The sequence below is a fragment of the Agelaius tricolor genome, unplaced genomic scaffold (assembly GCF_023055355.1).
Source record: "Agelaius tricolor isolate 1412-34295 unplaced genomic scaffold, bAgeTri1.0.p SCAF_16, whole genome shotgun sequence".
Classification (NCBI taxonomy): Eukaryota; Metazoa; Chordata; class Aves; order Passeriformes; family Icteridae; genus Agelaius; species Agelaius tricolor.
Genome location: NW_027269276.1, coordinates 19,216,805 through 19,235,278, shown reverse-complemented (window position 1 = coordinate 19,235,278; position 18,474 = coordinate 19,216,805). Strand labels below are relative to the sequence as shown.

The window sequence follows — 18,474 nt, the reverse complement described above, 5'->3', positions numbered from 1 at the left end:
AAAGCTGGCTTATTTCAGCAGGCAAAGCCATCAGATGTGTGGTGTGGGTAGGGGAGAGGGTTTGGTACAAGTAGGTCAGGTTATGGTTTTGATGGGAGAGTAACTGAATAAAGCAAAACACAGAACTGTGGAGCTGGCCACACTCTTGAAAAGGAATGTCAAATCTTTCTGTGCAGTGAGACCATAAAACCAGAATTTTTGTGTGTGAAACCTGTCTGTGCAGCAAGTAGTCAGAAACAGAATGTTATACACATGTCTGAGACTGAAAGTCCTGGCTGTAATGTCCTGACTGTTCTACCAAACATAAGTTATGAGTATCCCTTCAATATTTAGGGTGTCACTTTTTGATTTATTTCCTTATTTCCTTTAAAGCAGGCTCTTCCAGCTTTTTTTTTACTTCTAAGTAGTTAAAACTAGTATTGAAAGGGAAAAAAAGGTTTAAATACCTGCTGCACTTGGCTCTCTCCCACAGGCTAAGGAAACTCAGCTCTGCTGTCTTGAGCATGCCCTCCACATCCCTGTCAGGCACTGGCATTTGCAAGGCTGTTTCTTGAACTCTTTGTTCCCTCCCTGCCCTTTGTCACCAATGTTTTCCCCTTTGTCACCAGTGTTTTCCCAGGGGTGCCATCAGTTTGGCTGCTGCACTCAGCTGTGTCCTGTGCTGGTCTGTTGGAGCTGTGTAGAATCAGCTGTGTGTGCCCAGCACGGGGCAGCCTCTGGCTGATTCTCCCAGAGGCTGCTCCTGCAGCCAAAACTTCTGCCACAGCCAGCCAGTACAGACAGCATCCTGCTCTGCCTAAACCTCTTCAGTTTTCTGTTAGCTTATGCATGTTGATGACAATTAATTTTAGAGCCATCCTTGATTGCATTGGGAGGCTGTCCCAGGAAATCAGTAATGATCTCCTAGAAGCAAATTGATTTTTAATGTTGCTCAAATGCAGGTCAGTGGGTTTGTGTGTGTCTGTTGGCCATTGAGCTGAGAAAGGTGAGCACTTGATGTGTATGTGAAAGTAGCACAGAGTGTAAAATGGTATGAGCAGAATCAGGACTGTGAGAAGAGTGTGAGGGCTTTGCCTTCTCCACTGAGCCAGGACAAGGCACTCTCTGAAATGGCCTGGGGTGGTTTGTGGCCTGCTGTCACTCAGGGTCTCTTCATGCACATGTTCCCTGTGCCTGGGGTGCCCTGTGGAGCCCAGCCCAGCCATTGCCTTGCTCTGCCTTGCAGACCTCAGCCCAGCAGGCCCTGATGGGGACCATCAACAGCAGCATGCACGCGGTGCAGCAGGCCCAGGCCGACCTCAGCGAGGTGGACAACCTGCCACCCCTGGGGCAGGACATGGTGAGTTCTGAGCACACAGCCATGGCCCGTGGGTTGTTCACAGAGCAGTTTAGTCATTGCCCCCAGATCTAAAGTGATACTGCTAAAGCTTTTCATATGGGGTAAAATTTGTGCTCTCTCTAAGGAATTCGTGTACAGTGGCCCACCTCACTCTTATCAGTCTCCTGGACCAGATGTAGCAGACTTCATAATCCTGCCTGGAATGCTCTTGTTTTGTGGGCATATGTACAGTGAAACACAAACTATGGGCAGTATTAATGGTGGGACTTACTGCCTCCCAGAGACATGGAAAATGAGAACATGATTCTGTTGTTCATGATCCAGGTGAGGGCAGGAGGACAGAGCCAGAGGGTCATTGCTTATGGGGGCTGTCAGTCAAGAGTGTTTAGCCTTTCTTATGGCATTTACCTTAAAAGGGCAGCTGTTGAAATGTGAGAGCAAATCTGTAATGAATGAATCAGCAGAAGAAAATGCTTGCATTCATATTTCACTTTAAGGGTCTGCTGCTTTTTTTCTGTTTCACTTTTAAAAATTCACAAAGGAATGGGATATGTACCTAGTGTCTTGCCTTACAGAACCTCACTGCAGTCCTTAATTCTTCTTTTCATTATTGCTCTTCAGGCATCAAGAGTATGGGTTCAGAACAAGGTTGATGAATCAAAACATGAAATACACTCTCAGGTTGATGCAATCACTGCAGGAACTGCATCTGTTGTTAACCTTACAGCAGGTAAATGTCAATGGGAAGGATTTCCTGGCAGTCTCCTCACTATTTGTCAATCCAAATCAAGAAACATGAACTGAGTATGGGGCAGCTGCAGAAAATTTTCTTTAAAACACACCAGTAGCTAAGTGCATTGATGTGTGGAATAAACTTGGTATCCCTCCCAGCACAATTTTTTCTCTCTTCAGTTTCTCTAAAGGTGTAACAGTCAGTGAAGACAAAATGTAGCTGGCTTATCCAACAGAGTGTTTGCAAGGTTACTACAAGAAAGCATCATTGATCAGGCAGTTGTTAAGGAGAGATTCTGTTTTTATTGACAGTGGGTTTTTCTTCAGCAAATTACAAGTTGAGGCAGCTGTGAGTGGCTTAAAGGAGACAAGACTGTATTTGCCTTAGGTTATTTTAGTATTGAAGGAGGCTGAAACTGTGGACTTCTCAGCAAATGGCATTGAATGAAGAAACATTCTATTAGAGGATAGATTATTGAAGAAGAAATGTAAAAATCAGAAAATTTATAGCAATCTAATGTGTTTTTAAGTGACACATGACTTAGTAGGCATTGCTTGGCTGTCTTGAAATGTCTCTTATCTCTCCCCAGAGTGTAGCTTGTAGCTGCTGCTGTTTCCCTTTTAGCCACTAAAGCATTCTGATCACTGAAAAACATTTGCTCTGCAGGGGACCCAGTTGACACTGATTACACTGCTGTGGGATGTGCAATTACAACCATCTCCTCCAACCTCACTGAGATGTCCAAAGGTGTGAAACTGCTGGCTGCTCTCATGGATGATGAAGTTGGCAGTGGAGAAGACCTCCTGAAAGCTGCTCGAACCTTGGCCAGTGCTGTCTCAGACCTGCTGAAGGCTGTGCAACCAACTTCAGGAGAGGTGAGTCAAGGAAAACTTCTCAGGTTCCCCCTTTTTGGCCATATTGCCTGCACACTAATGCACAAGTTCCTTGAGGAAATATGAAATGCAATTTCTGTGAATTAATGCATTTCTCTGTTCCCTCTTCCCAGCCTCGCCAGACAGTTCTGACTGCAGCTGGAAGCATTGGACAGGCCAGTGGGGAGCTGCTGAGGCAAATTGGGGAGAATGAGACAGATGAAAGGTTCCAGGTAATGAGGGGATTGTTTGTCACTGTCAGAACTGTGCAGTTTTGTAATGAGGAGGTCCCTGCAGAAAACCAAGCTGCTCAGAGTGTGGTTAGAAAATGCTGAAGTTTCTCTATGCTAATTGAGTCCATTCTGAAGTTGATTTTAATTACACAATTATTGTATTTGCTGGGAATGCCCTGGTGAAGGCAGGAATGATGAATCTGACTCCATGTTGTCAGAAGGCTCATTTATTACTTTATTATACTATATTATATTAAAGAATACTATACTAAAGGATACAAAAAGGACACTTACTGAATGCTGAAAAGGTAATAATGAAAACTCCTGACTCTTTCCAGAGTCCTGACACAGCTTGGCCCTGATTGGCCAAAGAGTGAAAACAACTCACAGCAGAATCCAATGGAACAATCACCTGTGGGTGAACAATCTCCAAACACATTCCACACCAGCAAAACACAGGAGAAGCAAATGAGATAAGAATTGTTTTCCTTTTCTCTGAGGCTCCTCAGCTTCCCAGGAGCAAAATCCTGGGTGAAGGAATGTTTTCAGAGAATGTGAATGTCACACACAGTCACAGAATGCTGATTTCATAGGAACCCCTTCTTCTTCTATGCATCATTCAGATGCTTAATGGAGAGCTTTTTGCACTGTATTTCTCCTCATTAAATATAATGGGGTTTATGTAAGTGTTTGCTGTGTCTGTATGTGTACGTGTAAACATGTAGAGGTTAATAAAATATTTTGGTAAACTGAGTAGAAAAAAAAGCTGTAATTTTGCAAACAAAATTTCTTCCAGATGAAAAGTAGCATCAATTACAAAATCATGAATGCCTTATGGTTTAACAGTGTTTGCTGTTAGCAGTGCTCTTAAATCCTCTGTAAAAAACATGTGTGGATTTTTTCACTGAATGCCATGGATGTGTTTGCACCAGAAGCATGGGAAGGCACTTTTCAGCAGCAGCCAGACCTCTGGAGTGTGCTGTGTGCAAGTGTCTGCTAATACAACTTAAGGCCCTTTTCACCCTTCATCCAGCAGTGGATCTGGGAACTTCATCAGAGTTCTCATTTGTATTCCTAGTTGAATATATCTATTACAACTCTTGGCTAAGAGAAAGAATTTAAGCATTCTTATCTGTGTTATGGAGTGTTGGAGAAAGTGGGTAAGGAAAAGGGATGGTTTATCATATCTAAAAGCAAAACAAAAAGTTGTGGGTTTGGTTTTTGAAATGCAATATTTTCTGCCTGCTGTGATGTTGAAATTATAAATAAGTGTATTGGAAGTATTTCCCTTACTGGAAAACCAGGTCATTTTAACAGTAGAGGCATTAGAGGCATTAGCACTCCATCCTGCTAAAAAACTGAAGTATATGGAGGGGATTTTAAGTGGGGAAATGGGAAGAAATTATTTGAATTTAGTGACTGCAGGAATTTGGTTTCCTGTCACAGACTGACTTTTCCTTTTACTTCACCAGGATGTTCTGATGAGTTTGGCCAAAGCTGTTGCCAACGCTGCTGCCATGTTGGTGCTGAAGGCCAAGAACGTGGCCCAGGTGGCCGAGGACACAGTCCTGCAGAACAGGGTCATTGCTGCTGCCACCCAGTGTGCCCTCTCCACCTCCCAGCTGGTGGCTTGTGCCAAGGTGAGGCAGGGCTGTCCAGTGGGTGCCGCTGTGCGTCCCCAGGGCCCTGAGCATGGACTGGTAAATAATAACCCTGGTGTGGCTGCTGTGCCCGTGCAGGTGGTGAGTCCCACCATCAGCTCCCCGGTGTGCCAGGAGCAGCTGATCGAGGCAGGGAAGCTGGTGGACCGCTCGGTGGAGAACTGTGTGCGGGCGTGCCAGGCGGCCACGGATGACAGCGAGCTGCTGAAGCAGGTGAGCGCCGCCGCCAGCATCGTCAGCCAGGCCCTGCACGACCTCCTGCAGCACGTGCGGCAGTTCGCCAGCAGGGGGGAGCCCATCGGCCGCTACGACCAGGCCACCGACACCATCATGTGTGTCACCGAGAGCATCTTCAGCTCCATGGGCGACGCTGGTGAGTGCCCGAGGCGTCCGCAGGGGTCCGAGCGTGAGGGAACAGACCAGGATCTGACTCCATGTCTCAGAAGGGTTGATCTATTATTTTATGATATATATTATATTAAAACTATACTAAAAGAATAGAAGAAAGGATTTCATCAGAAGGCTGGCTAAGAATAGAAAAAGAAGGAATGATAACAAAGGCTTCTGTCTGGGACAGAGAGTCCGAGCCAGCTAACTGTGATTGGCCATTAATTAGAAACAACCACATGATGCACCTGTTGCATTCCACAGCAGCAGATAATCATTGTTTACATACTGTTCCTGAGGCCTCTCAGCTTCTCAGGAGAAAAAATCCTAAGGAAAGGATTTTTCATAAAATATCATAGCTACAATGGTTCACATGTCAAGAAAATAAAAATCCTTCTTCTCTGTTTTTTGCTTCTAAGGTTGTCATGTGTGGTGATCCAGCCCATAATATAAATCAGCAGTGTGCACATAGCTGTGTGCTGGATGGAGTAAATATTCACTGAAAACAATCAATACCATGCTAAAGGAACACTCTAATATTTTGTGTTTTCTGCCACTGTTTCATGGTATTGTATAGCAGTTTCTCATCTCCAAATAAGAAGACAGGCACCTGGCAAATCCTTCACAATGATTGGTGTTATTATGCATAGATTTTGTTGTAGGTTTTTAAACTTACATCTGCTTTTTCTTCCGAGACGTTTCTAAAAAGTGCAGCTTCTAAAACAGGAAACAAGATGTTTTTGGCTAAAACCATCTTAATGATGCTAAGTGTTTTGTCACAAAGTTCTCAGTTTATATTAGACAAAAGATAATTCCCTAGAAACACAGGAAAAACGGGTGATTTTTATTGAAGGAGGGAAATCTTGGCTGTGATTTGAAATCCAAGTTGTTAGTCTTTGCTGAGACAGGAGTTTCCTTCAACTGTGTATTCAAAATTACCTAAAACTACTGATTGTGTGTTTTTGTCTTACTATCTAGACTGCAAATACTACACTTTTTTCTTCATCTCCACTATAGTGATTTCTGTCATTTATATTGGGGTCCAAGATTTGGTTATGAAACTTTCTAGTTCTATGTGTATAAACATCAGTATAATTTTCAAGTGAAACAATACTTCAGCAAATGGAAGTGCAGTTTTTACCTTGTGAGACAATGCTGAGGGTTGAAAGCAAGGCTGCAGTGCAGAGAGGAGAGGTGAGGATGGGCTGTGTTCCCCATCGCTGTGCTCCCTGCGCAGGTGAGATGGTGCGGCAGGCCCGGGTGCTGGCTCAGGCCACCTCGGATCTCGTCAATGCCATGAGGTCTGATGCAGAGGCTGAGATTGACATGGAGAACTCCAAGAAGCTTCTGGCTGCTGCAAAGCTCCTGGCAGACTCCACAGCCCGCATGGTGGAAGCTGCAAAGGTACCAGGGCAATGAACTGTCAGCTTACAATTGTTATGCTGTACACAGCAAAGAGAGGGTATGGGGGGTTTATAAATAGCATCTGGCTGTTTGTCTGCTTTCTCTTATCCTGTAAAAGTTCAGCATTTAATGACTTACTACATTCCAAAAACCTATTTATTAGCTACCTGGATTGTTTTGGTTTTAAAGATCATCTTGCACTGCTTTTGCTTTCCTGTGTGCACAGGTTCATGGCTCAAGCCATGCAGGGCAGTTCCCACCAGCCCTGAGCCCTTCTGTGGTGCAGGGTCTGTACCAGTGCAGATGGAGCAACAGAACCACAGCAATCTCTTACTGCAGTCATTACACAGCAACTCCCCTCTGTTAAAGAAACAGTTTCCTTCACCTGGGGAATCTTGCCTGGGTTGTTCCCTTCCACATCCTTCCCTCCTTGTTTTCACAAGAGACACAAATATCACAACTTTTCTTCCCTTTCTGTTGCAGTCTGCTAGGGAGGAACTGAATTTTGAATTCCTTTGAATTCTTTCCCAGATCCTGCACTGAAATGATTTTTACAGCAGCAGGGCCAGCCATTCTTGCTGGGACTCCAGAAGGCCTGTGTGCCTGGCTGCCTATCCTTGGCTTTCCAGTATTTTCTTACTTCAAGTGGAGATGATCTACTGTGTTAAACTTAAAGTTTTGGACTGCAGTTACTGAAAGACATATTGAATTGGGAATATTAAAAACTGGGTTTTTTTCAAAAACCTATATTCATACAAGTACATTATTTCAGATGAAAGGAGTAGCAGTTAAAAAAGGCTTTTTTCCCAAGTACCTGAAGTGGTATATGAAGCAAAAGTTCAGTTTTCTTCCTCTAAGTACCAGACACAGTAACAGCCTTCCACTAGAAACAAACTTTCTAAAGTTTTGTAATACTTCAGTGTTCTTCTAATTTCCTTATGATAGTTTAAGGAAAATGGATGCTGATGTAGCTGATTTAAGTCGTGATGCTCATCCTCATTTTCTCCAGTCACTTTTACTCAGACTTACAGTTTTTGCTTGGACATTTTGTGCAGGGAGCTGCAGCCAATCCTGAAAATGAAGATCAGCAGCAGCGTCTGAGAGAAGCAGCAGAGGGACTGCGGGTTGCTACAAATGCTGCAGCCCAGAATGCCATCAAGAAGAAAATTGTCAACAGATTGGAGGTTGGAAACCATGTAGTGAAAGTGCTAAGCAGAGAATGACAGTGCTGTAAGCTCAGTTCCAGAGTACAAGCTTAGAATTAGACATGGCAGTGTATCATAACATAGTCCTCAGAAAATTGAGTAACTTGGATCACAGATGTGGTAAAGTGGTGTAAGATTTGACTCAGAAGGCATTTGGTGGGGGCTTAGTCCTAAAATTAAACAGCTGAGCTGGAATGGCTTCACTGCTGTGTAATTTATCTCTCTGGGTGCCATTTACACACTGGACCTCTTGGTGCCTTTACTAGGATATAGAATTCCAGATGATTTCTGTACCAAGTTAGTTGGATCACAGCATGTCCAATTCAACTGGGGAATTCCTCAGAGTCAGGAAGCCAAAATGGAAGTAAAAAGATAGATCCTATCTAGTGGCCCAGCCAAGGAGAAAAGTATTATTGATAAAGAACAATGTGGGTTAAGTCACTCTTAAAACTCTCCTAAAGACTTCAATGCGGACAACTCTCCCCAGGTTTAAGTTGTCTCCAGTCACCAGCCAAAAACCCCCTTGTTGGCAATAAGGGGCTGAACAACCCCTGGGGATGGGACCTGAAACTTCACAGTAAAAATAAAATTAGGCTGAATAATCAGTGAATAAAATAGGGGCAGGACCAGACTTCCAACACACATGGTCTTGTTTCTCTGGAGGATTCTCCCAGGGACAGACATGCTGGATGTACAACAATTTAGTAAGGATAAAATACCATGAAAATTTGTTTTGTGGGCAAAGTTTGATCTTCACATTCTCAACTAAAATGAAGAAAAGACAGATTGAAAAAAGAAACTTTTCCTAGTTCCTAGTTTGCAACTGTGATTTTTGCATTAGTCTGATTCAAATGCAGTAAGGTGACCATACATTAAGTTCCTGTGTCTGTCTAGAAGTAAAAATCAGGAGTACTTTAGGAAATAAAGGCTGATGTCTGTAATTTTCTAATTGCATTCAAGAAAGTTTTATAAAGGAATATTTTTTATGTTTTGCTGTTATAACATATACTGCCTTACAAAGGAGTAAAATGTGTCATAAACTTCGTGCTTGCTTCTATTTAGTGGGCCAGTTAGTGTTGTACAACATGTTGAAGTACCTTGGATCAGTGGTTGAATTTTTATTTTTGTAATAGGGAGATGTTGATCATAACATCTGAAGGTGGTCTTCAGAATGCTTCTAGGCTCAGAAATAGCAGTATTTTGTAGCAGTATTTTGTACCTCAGTGTCATTGTAGGATCTGTGCTTTTGCCATAGAGCAGTCTCAGCAGAAATTGGCTCCCTGGAGTCCTGGGCCAGGGCTGTCAGTGTAGCAGTGTGCAGCACTGTGGGTGCTGTGCTGTTTCCTCTGGCCTTCATAGGAACTCTTTGTTTAGACCATTTCTGCTGTTTGTAGTTCACTTATCTTCCTCCTGTTGAAACCTAAGCTGTGAAGGAGTAAGGGCACAGAATGCTTCTAAGTCTGCCTTTTTCTTTATTGGCAAATCAAAGATGGGTAACAGTATTCCAGTCATCTTCACCTTGAGAGAAGAGCAATGGTGGTCAGTTGGGGTTTCCTTAAGGCAAATCAAATTAAGGGATAAAATGTATTAATTTGTCAATGTTGTTACTGTCAAAGTTACCTGTAGTAATGTGTGTTCCATCCTCTGAACTACTCACTTTTAGCACTGATTGAACTTTCTTTTTCTCCAAAGATTGCAGCTAAACAAGCTGCAGCTGCTGCTACTCAGACCATTGCAGCTTCTCAGAATGCAGCTGTTTCCAATAAGAACACAGCAGCCCACCAGCAACTTGTGCAGAGCTGCAAGGTAAACACAGCCCAGCCCATGCCAAATAACTCCTGAGCAATGCTTTTTGGGAACTGATGAGGATCAGCAAGCAATAATGAAACCAATAATGATTTCTTATGTAGAACATCTCTAAAAATGTTCTATTGTATACTAGTTTGGTTCCATGCATCCTAAATTAATTCTGTGACAGCACAAAGTGATTTACTCAGGAATACTGCAGTTGTCTTTAAGGGGAGTGGGAAGGCTGCTTGTTTTATTTTTAGAGGATTTTGAGATTTAATTTTTTTACTGAAAATCTTTTCCCTTTGTCCATTTTAGACTGTTGCAGACCACATTCCTCAGCTGGTGCAGGGTGTAAGAGGAAGTCAAGCTCAGGCAGAAGACCTCAGTGCTCAGCTTGCTTTAATCAATTCCAGCCAGAATTTCCTTCAGGTGAAGTGAACCAATCATTGCAGTAGATGTAAAAAGCTTTTTTTTTAGTGCTGTATGTTTTCATTTGTGATAAATAACCAGTAAACTGTTAAGAACCATGTAAAGAAATTCACTGCTATGAGCCATAGATGGGCAGAATTTCATTCCTCAGGTTAGGTGGCCAAAATCCATTGTAGCTATGGAGAGTGAGAACTGCTGACATTGAGGTTAAAAGTAACAAGAAAAAAAGTATGGTTTTGGAGAAGAAAGAGTCATTGCTGTACACTTGTCTTCTGGGTTAGAGTTTAAAGTACAAAACTGAGAGAATTTAGCATTTTTCTAAGTAGAGGTCTGAGTCTGAATATGTGGCAGGCTGTGGTGACCTTTTTAAGCAAGGTAGACTTAGTGTTGCAGCAACAGGTTTCAGAGTTCCTCAGAAATAAAAGAGAATACTTGCATGGTTTTTTAGATATTAGCCTGCATAATAGACCTAGATTGATGGTTTGGGAAAAACACAAAATTTGACTGTGTGCTTTTTCTATAACATCTTAAAATAGAAAGATAGACTATTGAGTATTGATAACAAAACTATTGGCTTATTGTTAACCTTACAGGAAACAACACCAGAAACCAATTCTGTGTGCAATGGCATGGTCATTACTTGGCATCAGTTAGTGTTACCTTAAAGTGATGGCTGTTAGCAGATTTTATGGTCCTGTGTAGGCAGAGGGATCACAAACCATCTTCTCACTCTGTTTAAGTGTTTGCTTTATGATTCCCTCTGGAGTCATTTACATGATTGATCCATCTCCCTTGTGGCTGTATGTGTGTACAGTGGTGATGATGAGAATCAGCAAAGGTTTTTAGTTGTATCAGCAGTAATCCCTGTGTAGAGGCATTGCTTGAATTACAATTTTAATTTCATAGAATTTTGGCAGAGGTTAATACTTAGAAACTTAGAGAGAAATTTGCCATCTCTGCCACCTTGAGCTGATTGTACCACATGAATGCTGAGTGGAAAATTTTCACATTTCATTATTTTTAAGTAGTCTACATGAGTATTCAAAGGCCTCAGGCAGATACTGGAACCAATGGAGTAGTCATTGTCCCAGTAAAGCACAGATGAGTCCTGCTACAGAGGGCTTGGAAATGTGCCAGAATTCTGACAGGGTGTTCCAGCTTAAGGAGCAGGAATGTGCTAGGCATTAAAGAAAAATCTAGAAACCTCATCAGTGTGTGAATGAAGGAAGCAGTTTTATTGAATCCTAAACTTTCTTTAAAGAAAATGAGCTGTTAAAACTAATTGTGTTCACTGTTGTTCTTTGACCAGCCTGGAAGTAAAATGGTGGCATCTGCTAAAGCTGCTGTCCCCACAGTGACTGATCAAGCAGCAGCAATGCAGCTCAGTCAGTGTGCAAAGAATCTTGCTACCAGCTTAGCTGAGCTGAGAACTGCCTCCCAGAAGGTGGGTAAATCCTGCTTTTCATCAGCTCAAACAAGAGCCCTTCTTGTCCCCCCGAGGCAGTGCTCACCTCTCACTGCTGTACTTTGTGCACACTTTGCTCAGACTCCCAGGTGGCCTCTGTGTCATGAGAGAAGGGGGAGGGAGAAGTGGCAAGAAAGCTGAACAAGCTTGTGCTGCCCTTTCCATAGCAGCCAAATGGGAGCAGGGTATGCAGAGCAGCACTCTGAGCAGACTCTGAGCTGCTGTTCCATTCAAGGGAGAGCAGGGAAAAGGGAACACATCTCATGCCACACCAAACCAGTGAGAGCCCAGCTACAGCTCTGCTGTGCTGTAATTGTGAACTGGAATCATCATCTCTAAAACTCAGGGAAGCAGATGCTCTGTGTTTTACACACAGATTTCTAAACTATGTGGGATTAAAAAATGCAAGTGCAAAGTCTGATCTTTTTTGTGTGTGTATACTGAGGCCAGGATTGTAGCACTGAGGTGGCCACACCTGAGCTAATGCCACAATTTCCATCTCATACTGCTGAGTGTGGGCTGCCACATCAGGGAGTCACTGGCATTTTGGTCATGATGCTCAGTGAGGCCACTGGCCAAGGGGAGATCCAGAGTGCCACAGTCACTTTCTCAGTCCCTGGGCTGCCTGCTGTGAAGGGACATGCACACAAGGCAAGTGCACCTCATTCTCCTGGTGCCTCTTAGCAGGGTCTTGTTCTCTTCACAGACTGAAAATATTGTTCAGGAGTTTGGAATCCATGAGGTATAACCCTGAGAGGGCTCGCAATGGCCTCTAAAGTAGGAAGAGAAATAATATGGGAGGGGAGATGAGCTCTGAAGAATTTACTGTTTCTGAAAGTTGCATACAGCTGCTAACAGTGGTGCTGATCTGGTTTCTGAACAGGCTCATGAAGCTTGTGGCCCAATGGAAATTGATTCTGCTTTGAATACAGTCCAGACACTCAAAAATGAACTGCAGGATGCGAAGATGGCAGCTGTGGATGGACAGTTAAAACCTCTCCCAGGAGAAACTGTAATTGAGGAAGGATGTTCTTCATTTAAAAACAAACAAAGTTAGCTGTTAAAAACTTAAATATTAGAGGCAAAAAAGTCATGAAGCTTTGGATAATGATCATGCTGATAGGATTTTGCACTGATTCTCTTAAAATTGCCTGTGTTACTACAACAGCAACAGTGTGTTCTGTAGTAGAGTTACTCATAGGACTGTAGGGGCTTCCTTCTCTATTGTACAAATTACAATTTGGTAACAATAATGTTTTGGTCTTGTCAAAAAGAATTTCTTTTCAATAGTGACAATGATGAGAACTCAGGACAGCCAGTTCTAGTAGGCTTAGAAAATGAAATGGCTTATTTGGGGGGGGGGGGGGGAAGCCCTTCCTTGGATGAAGGTATTTATTTCCACTGCTAATTCTAAAATAGTTTTGTTGTTCACACTACCTAATATGTTAATTTATTCCATTCTGAACAGGGAAAACATGTTAGTCAGATTTCAGAGAAATTGTGTGTGTGTTCAGTAGCTGAGGTGGAAGTTGAGGTTTTTGTGGAATGAGGAATTTTTCAGTACTGTCTAAAACAAAGTGTATTTTTGTTGTGCTTAAACTAAGTAATTTGTGCTTTGCAATTTTTTACAGCTTGAGAAATGCACTCAGGACCTGGGAAGCACATCCAAAGCTGTGGGATCTTCCATGGCCCAGCTGTTAACTTGTGCTGCTCAGGGCAATGAGCACTACACAGGTACTGCTTTATCCATAATGGCTCTGCCAAACCTCTGCTGTCCATCACCTTGATGAAAGCTTTTCTTGTCACAGACTACTGAAATCAAGAAATTCCTTAATTTTTTATAGTGCTGATAGTGAATTGTGCTAAGTTATGAAGAATTGAATGTGACTCACACTTCATAAAAGAACAGTGATGCAATCTGCTCTGTCTTTAATCAGAATAGATTGGGACATCTGTTGTTTTTGTAAATAGGTGCCACTGAAATTGTGAAAGGCTGAAATAAAATGTATTGCATTTTAAAGGTCAGTGCCACTGGAGATGTTGCTGTGTCCTTGCAGAAGGTTTAAAGGGTGCCTTGGATATGTTTTGAAGCAGCAGGATATGAACATAGTGGGGACAGCTTGATGACATTCAGAGCTGCATCTCTTCCTGGTGTCACCAGCTCATGTACAATGCAGCTGCTCTGGCTGATTCATTGAGCACATTTGCATAGTTTGAGGTAAAGCCAATAGGAAACCTGGGCACACAGATTCTACAGTTTATTTTTGTGCCTGTACTTTTAGTTTAGAAACAAAAATGCCTTAATTAGAAAAATGCTCTACAGGAGGGACAAAAGCTTACTTGTAAATGTTAAAATGTTCTGTGTCCTTATTTCTGTTAGAAATGAAAGCTGTTGTTGCAAATGCTCCCATAAGATTTTTTTTGTCTAATATTACTGATAAAATGTGTTATGGAAATTACCACTTCATTGGTTATAATTGCATCTGGGCTCTAGAACTTACAGCTGCTTTCATTTGTAGCAGATGGAATTTCATCAAGATAGCTCATATTTCTGTCACACAGTTGTGCACAAGTAGGCACCAGGTATCAGGCAAGGAGTACAGATACTTGCAGCTGATAATGAATAGCTAAACCTAGTAGCTCTCATCATCAGATTGTAGGAAACCCTACAAAGCAATGAGTTCCTTTTCAATAATTTCAAATAGAAGGAGACCATTATTCACATAGTCCTACACTTTAGCACTGGAGTTGATAGATATCTACTATATTATATAGTATTACAGAGATAATTACAGAATTACAAAGGTAATATTACCATATTACCTTTGTGATTCTGTTAAAATTACATCTCTGTAATTTTAACAGAATTACAAAGGTAATTCTGTTAAATTACCTTTAACAGAAGGTAATTTTATTACATCCTTTCTGTGACTTCATTCAGTTATTTTTACATGTTTTTACTCACAGTGATGTTAGATTATATCAAGTTGTATCATTCCTAATAATCTCTTTTTTGATTGCTTGAAGTTAAACTGTTGTGCTGTGGCTCTGAGCTCCTGTGCACCATTCTTGCAGACAATCACTTCCCCCATAGCTTGGAGTATGAGTTTTTCCCCATCTTCAGGTTTTACCTTTTCTTCTTTTTCAGTGCTTCACTAGGATGTAGTCACTGAGTGACTGTGTCCAGAATGTGGTTTTTGGGCTATAACATTTACTTTATGGCTTCACTACAGGCATTTCAATAAGCAAATTATACTGTGTATTTCAAATCTGTTCCTGTTTGAAGTTTTCTTTTAAATTGCATTCTCAGTGTTATTTTGCAATAGGATCATTACCTGCAAGATCATGTCATGAAACACAAAGTTTGTCTTTAAAGGTACTAATAAAATCCTTGGTGCAATGTGACCACAGGAGTTGCTGCCAGAGAAACTGCTCAGGCCTTGAAGACTTTGGCTCAGGCAGCACGAGGGGTTGCAGCATCTACCAGTGACCCTGTGGCAGCCCATGCCATGCTGGACTCAGCCAGGGATGTCATGGAAGGCTCTGCCATGCTGATCCAGGAGGCCAAGCAGGCCCTGGCTGCCCCAGGGGATGCAGACAGTCAGCAGAGATTAGCCCAGGTAAGCTGGGGCTTGAGCAGCTGCAAGAGCTGTCAAATATGCAGTCAATTTACTCCAAACCAGCGTTGAATAAGGAGAGAGAATGACAGAAAATAAGGCTGATAGGTATTTCAACTTTCTGTTCCTTTCAACAGCTCTCAGACAATATAATGCCTAAGTTAAACAATGGAAATGGTATTAAGTATGGTATTTTAGTCATCTCTTAGAAAAACATACAAAGATGCAGCTCTGTGCTTTTACCCACAACATATGTGAGGAGACTGCTTGACTGCAAAAATGAGACAGCCATTAAACTGGTAATTTTCAAATAAAAGATCTCTATCCATGTTACATTCAAAAAGGGAGTGCATGTTTTCTTCATGTGTGGCACCACTGTGTTTGAATTCTTTAGGAGTGACAGGTTCTTTTTTTAACTGATTTGAAAAGTTCTAGAATTGGTCTGCATTGTAAATCATTTCTTATGTAGATACTTTTGTTTTAATCAAATCCTTGTAAAAAGTGGCCTGCAATGATTTTCTGTGATTAGTATATAGATAAAGGAATCCCCTGAAGTTACCTGCAGTGCTGCAGGTGCCAGGAGCAGTTGTGGGGCTGCCCTGCCAGCACCATCCTATCCCATGGATGAGCCTGAAGAGAGACTGCAGGCCAGCAAACTGAGAAAGATGCAAGCCTCAAAAATGTTCCTGAAAGGGTCAGAATGTAGGAATTGCTGGCTATGGAGTAGAAGCTGTGCCTCCTATTAATGAGCACTTCAACCTCTCAGTGTGTCTGCATTCACCTGTGTGTTGTAGGTGGCAAAAGCAGTGTCTCACTCCTTGAATAACTGTGTGAATTGTCTACCTGGACAAAAGGATGTGGATGTGGCCTTAAAGAGCATTGGGGAATCCAGCAAGAAGCTCCTGGTTGATTCGGTAAGATGGCTTTTCATGTGCAAATAGATTTTGGAAAACAACAGCAGATCTGAGTTCCTCATGTGTCAAATCATTATTTGGTAAATGAGCCCTATCATGTAAGCTGTGTTTAAGTTTATGCACCTTTAAGCAGCTGCTATTTTGACTGAAATAACATTTTTCTAGTTTTATAGGCAAGGTGAAATGTGTCTGTGACTTGTGAAGGCAGTATTAAAATTGTCATAGATTGATATTAACTTTTTGGTTTTGAAAATGGCAACTATGACTTAACATTCTGAAGAAAATGAAAATGAGAAAATTATAGTTCATCTCCCATCTAGAAGTGATCCATTTACTTGGAGGAGCATTGTGATCTGTCAAAAAATGCTTGGTCATTTTGTGTCAAGAGTAGAATTGTTACTTTGTTTAACTGCATTCATGTCAACAAAGCCTTTTTGCATTGGTAATTTGCCAGAAAGTTTTACTGTTTGATCAGCTTTTTTTTTTTTTGCATTTATCACTGATCTTGCTATCCTATGAATGAAGGAGCTATTGTATTTTGATATGTTTGTGCAATGCCTTTTGATAAAACCAGGGAGGTTTTTACCAAACTGGTTTACTAGAGAGAGTTTAGAGTAATTTTGAAGAGCTGCCAATATTTGTGTCCCTTGAAAAGCTTACAGACTTGTCTGTCCCTTGGAAGAAACAGCAGGACACAAGTTGCTGGACAGATTTCTGGTTGACAGCTGTCCCACAGCTCCAGCTCACTGCTGTGCTGCATTTGGGATTCTCAGCACGTGTTGAACTCTCCAAGAGAGGCTGGTGTGATGTGACAGTAAAATACTGAGCTTTGTCTCTTACAGCTACCTCCAAGTTCTAAGTCATTTCAAGAAGCTCAGAGTGAGCTGAACCAGGCAGCAGCAGACCTGAATCAATCAGCTGGAGAAGTTGTCCATGCTACACGGGGCCAAAGTGGGGAGCTGGCTGCAGCCTCTGGCAAATTCAGTGATGACTTTGATGAATTTCTTGATGCTGGGATTGAAATGGCTGGCCAAGCACAGGTAAGTCCTTGCTCATGCTGATTGGGGGATAATCTTGCCATAACCCCTGGCAGTGCAGCCCATTGTTCATGTAACTCTACAGTGCAGCACAGCAGGCTGCTGTGTCAGGAGATGTTTGCTGTGAGGGACTCATCTGGAGCTGCTCTCTGCAAAGAAGAGAACTCAGCATTTGCATCTTCCACAGGGTGTTGGGATTTGTTTCTGTGTCCAGTCAGAAATACAACTTCATACCTACATACAACTGTGCAGTTTGAGCTGCAAAGGTACAAAGGTGTGCTGAGCCTCTGAGCTTGTGGAGAGGATTGCTTCTTTTGGGTTGGAACTACCATGGAGCATAATTTAGGTGAATGCTGTTCAAAATGTAGCACCTTTCTTTGCTACTTTTGAAATGCTTTAAGTAGATGGAGGAAATGATGCTTTGATATTGCCCCATGGTGCTGTGGACCTGCTAGAGAGTGGAGCAAGCACTTGAAGAGGGCTGCCTAAAATGCCATCCTTGGATATGACAGCAAGCACTTGGACTTGGGTTCAGTGATTTAAAATCTGGCAGAGTTCTACTCTGATGAGCTCTAACAATCAGGAATGTTGTCACACATTGCTGAGCTCATTCCTGGTAGTTGGAGATACCACCTTCAGTTTATCTTACTGGAGAGAGTTGTGCTGAGCTACAGTAATTGGTCATTTGGCAATGTTTAAACATAACAAATGTCAGCATATAAAAGGGAATTGTGTATCAGAAGAGATGGGAGGACTTGCAGAAAAAAGAATCTGCAGATGCTTTTACCCTGCTTAGTAGGAGGACCCTGCAAACCCCAGGAATGATTGCCAGAAAATGGCCAGAAGGGCCTGAGTGTGCCAGTCCTCTGAAATCATTTATGAAATGTCTCTAGAGCAGATACTTTGTGGATAGAACTGAGTAGAGACATCTGACAGTGGTTGGTGGTTATTCTCCATCAGGACTCCATCATTCAGGTTCCAGATGTGTGAAGTGAGTTAGGCTCCTTGTACAGCTGGCTCTGAACAAGAGTAGTGGTGAGGTACCTGACTGTCTCTTTAGCTGTGGACCACACTGACTTTTAGAATGTTTTGTTTGAGGCAATTCAGTGAAGGCAAAGGGAGAAGCAATGCTGCAATGGCTGCTTGAAATGAGAGTCCAGCTGCTGATGACCTTGTGGCCCTTGTGAATTTGCTGATCCTGCTGACACAGGGTGGTTATTATTCTGAATTGTTAATGGCTGATCTTTCAAATGAGAAGGTTTTCTGTGTGTAGTTATTTGGCCTGAACAGAAGCCATACCAGGTGTTTTGGGTGAGTAGCAAAATGTAGGGGTAGGGAGGAAGTAGAATGTAGTAAATATAGAGTAAAAGCTATTCTATCACCTGAA

The 18,474-nt window shown here is 42.1% G+C and overlaps 1 protein-coding gene across 2 annotated transcripts in view; it reads left to right on the top strand.

Moving 5' to 3' along the window:
• TLN2 (talin 2) overlaps window positions 1-18,474 on the top strand; it is a 146,589-nt gene that overhangs the window by 79,476 nt on the left and 48,639 nt on the right. For both annotated transcript variants that reach the window (XM_071442013.1, XM_071442014.1), the window contains 16 exons: window positions 1,226-1,339; window positions 1,961-2,069; window positions 2,739-2,947; window positions 3,079-3,177; window positions 4,650-4,817; window positions 4,917-5,211; window positions 6,463-6,629; window positions 7,685-7,813; window positions 9,527-9,640; window positions 9,941-10,054; window positions 11,364-11,498; window positions 12,403-12,531; window positions 13,151-13,253; window positions 14,931-15,139; window positions 15,931-16,050; window positions 16,893-17,090. In XM_071442013.1, the coding sequence (XP_071298114.1) occupies window positions 1,226-1,339; window positions 1,961-2,069; window positions 2,739-2,947; window positions 3,079-3,177; window positions 4,650-4,817; window positions 4,917-5,211; window positions 6,463-6,629; window positions 7,685-7,813; window positions 9,527-9,640; window positions 9,941-10,054; window positions 11,364-11,498; window positions 12,403-12,531; window positions 13,151-13,253; window positions 14,931-15,139; window positions 15,931-16,050; window positions 16,893-17,090 (2,412 nt within the window). The remainder of the gene's footprint in view (window positions 1-1,225; window positions 1,340-1,960; window positions 2,070-2,738; window positions 2,948-3,078; window positions 3,178-4,649; window positions 4,818-4,916; window positions 5,212-6,462; window positions 6,630-7,684; window positions 7,814-9,526; window positions 9,641-9,940; window positions 10,055-11,363; window positions 11,499-12,402; window positions 12,532-13,150; window positions 13,254-14,930; window positions 15,140-15,930; window positions 16,051-16,892; window positions 17,091-18,474) is intronic.